At 54.5% G+C, this 3,005-nt stretch overlaps 1 protein-coding gene across 1 annotated transcript in view; it reads left to right on the top strand.

Moving 5' to 3' along the window:
* ABCC2 (ATP-binding cassette, sub-family C (CFTR/MRP), member 2) overlaps positions 1–3,005 on the top strand; it is a 19,152-nt gene that overhangs the window by 4,323 nt on the left and 11,824 nt on the right. Inside the window, 4 exon segments of the mRNA XM_010294140.1 lie at positions 352–530; positions 1,069–1,246; positions 1,738–1,992; positions 2,479–2,544. Of these exon segments, the coding sequence (XP_010292442.1) occupies positions 352–530; positions 1,069–1,246; positions 1,738–1,992; positions 2,479–2,544 (678 nt within the window).

Genomic DNA, 3,005 nt, shown 5'->3' with positions numbered 1-3,005 from the left:
CTTTCCCTAACCCTGATAACCTTTCAGCAAGGACATCAGAGTGAGCATCACTCTATGATCACCCTGGCCTCAGATTCTTCCTGGGGTGTCTGATTTTTGGCCTGAGGAGTTCAGGCTGGTCTGGGGTTTGCAACAGCTGTCTTTGGCGCATCTGCGCAATAGAGGTGTTAGTATTGGGGGTGTATGAGATGAGCAGAGATCAGCGAGAGGGAAGATGACAGAAGGTAAAGCTAAGGCTTCATTCAGGATACCTGATCTGGCAGCTGTGGCACTGCCCTGGAAGCATCCTTCCAGGTGCAATGAACCTGCACAACCAGCTCCTTTACTTCTGTGTGGGCTTCCCTCTAGGAGGAGAAGCAGCCAAAGAGGAAGAAGAAGGGAGACAAAGGGGACTCCGGCCCTCGCAAGGATTTCCCCAGAGGCTGGTTGGTGAAAACCCTGTGCAAGACCTTCTGGCAGAACCTCCTGCTATCGGTGGCTTTCAAGCTGGTGCATGATGGACTTGTGTTTGTCAGCCCACAGCTGCTGAAGTGAGTGATTTCTCTCTGTCCTTGTCCCTGCCCTGTCCTGGCTTTGCACCCAGCCCCACCATGTCCCTGTGTGCACTGCATCCACCCCTACCATCTCCATTCGTGCACCTCTCCCAGCCCTACACCCTGGGGACTTTTTGTGCCTTCACCAAAGGTGTGAGAATGTGTTGGGTTACAATTTAATGAAGAACTGATCTGAGCTGGCTGCCAGCTCTTACGGGTGACATCTTGCTTCCTGCTCCCTCCCTGGAGACAGTCCTGGCTCTTTTTTGGGGCCCTTCATGAGTCAGAAGGACCTGCCCTATTTGTTTTGCAGAGATGCACAGTCTCTGTGGATGATCTGACACAAGCGACCTGTTGCTGTATGTGAAATACAGCGTCCCTGTGGTGGAAGTCCCCAGCTTGCTGAGTGTTGAGCCAACAGTCTGGGCAGGGTCTCTGTCACTGCTCTCGTGAGGATGCTCTCCCTCTGTTTGGAGCATCCTGCCTGGGTCTGTCTCAGTAGGGTGGAAGTCTCATAGGCCACTCTGCCCTCCAGGCTGCTGATCGCCTTTGTGTCAGATGAGGAATCCTTTACCTGGCAAGGCTATTTGTACGCCATCCTGCTCTTCCTGACAGCACTGATCCAGTCCCTCTGCCTGCAGCAATACTTCAGCTTGTGCTTCCATCTTGGCATAAATGTGCGTGCCAGTCTCATCGCTGCCATCTACAAGAAGGTTGGTATGGCCCTGTCATCACCCCTGTTGGCTTCTTCCAAGCTGGGCTGGAGGAAGCCTGCTCCATCAACCTGTGGAGGCTAGCTTGAAGGACACCCACCAAGTGCTTGGAACACTGTGGGTGTTAGTTCTGCCTGGGACCTGGGTGCTGCAGCCATGTGTTTGACAGCTACCAGGGACCAAGGGAGGTTTCTCTTGAGAGCAGTGCAACATCTACGGCAGGCGCCGCTGCAAATTCCGTTGTGGGGCCGGGCCAACAGCGCGGGCGGCTGCCGCTGCAATTCCTGCATGGCAATGTGTTTCTTTGCCCTCAGCATCCAGTGGCTCCTGGTGTGCAGGCATTGATGACAGCACCCATGGCCAGCAGAGAGGCACCAGGAGCAAACCCAGGAGCACTTCAGCCTGGCCTGCTAATTCCCTGCTCTGCACCATGCTTCTGCAGACAGGCTGCTCCCAGACTGGCTTGTGGTGACTGTGCTTTCTCTCTCCAGGCACTCACCATGTCCAGCACTACCCGCAAGGAGGCCACAGTGGGAGAGACTGTGAATCTGATGTCAGCTGATGCCCAGAGGTTCATGGACACGGCCAACTTTGTTCACCTGCTGTGGTCATCCCCCCTGCAAATTATCCTGTCCATTGTCTTCCTCTGGGGAGAGCTGGGCCCTTCTGTCCTGGCTGGCATCGCAGTCATGGTGCTGCTCATCCCTATAAACGGGTTTCTGGTCGCCAAGGCCAAAACCATCCAGGTCAGTGGTGGGTGCAAGATCCTCCCTGGCCTCCCACTCCTGAGACCCACTGTTGCTCCCCTCACTCATTTTCCACATTCCCTTACCCTTCCCTGTTATGCCGGGGATCTTTCCCAGCCTAGGAAGTTCATCTGACTTGGGCTGGGGGTGTCTCTAGCCTTAGCTGGGGGCTGATCAGCTGAGATAATCAGGAGGCAGGTGACACCTTTTCTGCCATCAAAGCTGAACTTGAACAGGGCTGGGTGCAGCCTTGAAGACTGAAAATGATATATTACCAACCATAAAATAAAGCTCTAGCTTCAACCTGACAACAGGGTGCTGTTTCTTCCCAGGTTGTCCAGAGCCCCAGGGTGCCAAGGTCCAGCTTTTTGGGAAGGCTTCTCTGGGCTCTGGAGCCCACCCTGCTCTTCCCTGTGACAGGCCAGATGTATTTCTAAGGGTGAGTTGCTGTCTGGTTTAGGTGACCTCTGGCTCTTCTGTTTGTAGGTGAGGAACATGAAGAACAAGGATGAACGCATGAAAATGATGAGTGAAATCCTCAATGGAATCAAGGTGATCAGCAGAGCGGAGACTCCCCGGGCAGCTGCTGCACCCTCTTCTTGGTGCACTGTACCTGGAGGCAGCACACCTGTATAACCCTACAGCACCAGTGTTATAGTCTAGTTTGGGGCCCCTGTGTCTGGGGTAGCCAAGCCTCAGTCTCTGCAGTTCCCTTGGCTTCCTCACCTCTTGAAAAGTTGGCTGGGGAGGAGCTCTGGGTACCTGGACCAAGACTTGGGACCCAAGAGAGGGTTTTCTGGATGGCCATGGTGAGCAGGCTACCATGGCAGTAGAGGAGCTGGCAGTGACCTGTAAGCTGAGGATGAGGGAGTGGGAATGCTGTGGGGAAGAGCTCTGAACTGTGGGGCAGGACAGGAGAGGGGAGATGCGGTGGACAAGCAAGTTTCTGAACAAGTCAGGAGCTGGTGATGGAGGTGCTGGACAGCAGCAAGCTGAGTGTGGAGGTGGGCATT

This window comes from Phaethon lepturus, unplaced genomic scaffold (assembly GCF_000687285.1).
Source record: "Phaethon lepturus isolate BGI_N335 unplaced genomic scaffold, ASM68728v1 scaffold36079, whole genome shotgun sequence".
Lineage (NCBI taxonomy): Eukaryota > Metazoa > Chordata > Aves > Phaethontiformes > Phaethontidae > Phaethon > Phaethon lepturus.
The sequence above is the reverse complement of the archived record's forward strand: the minus strand, read 5'-3'. Positions and strand labels throughout refer to the sequence as shown.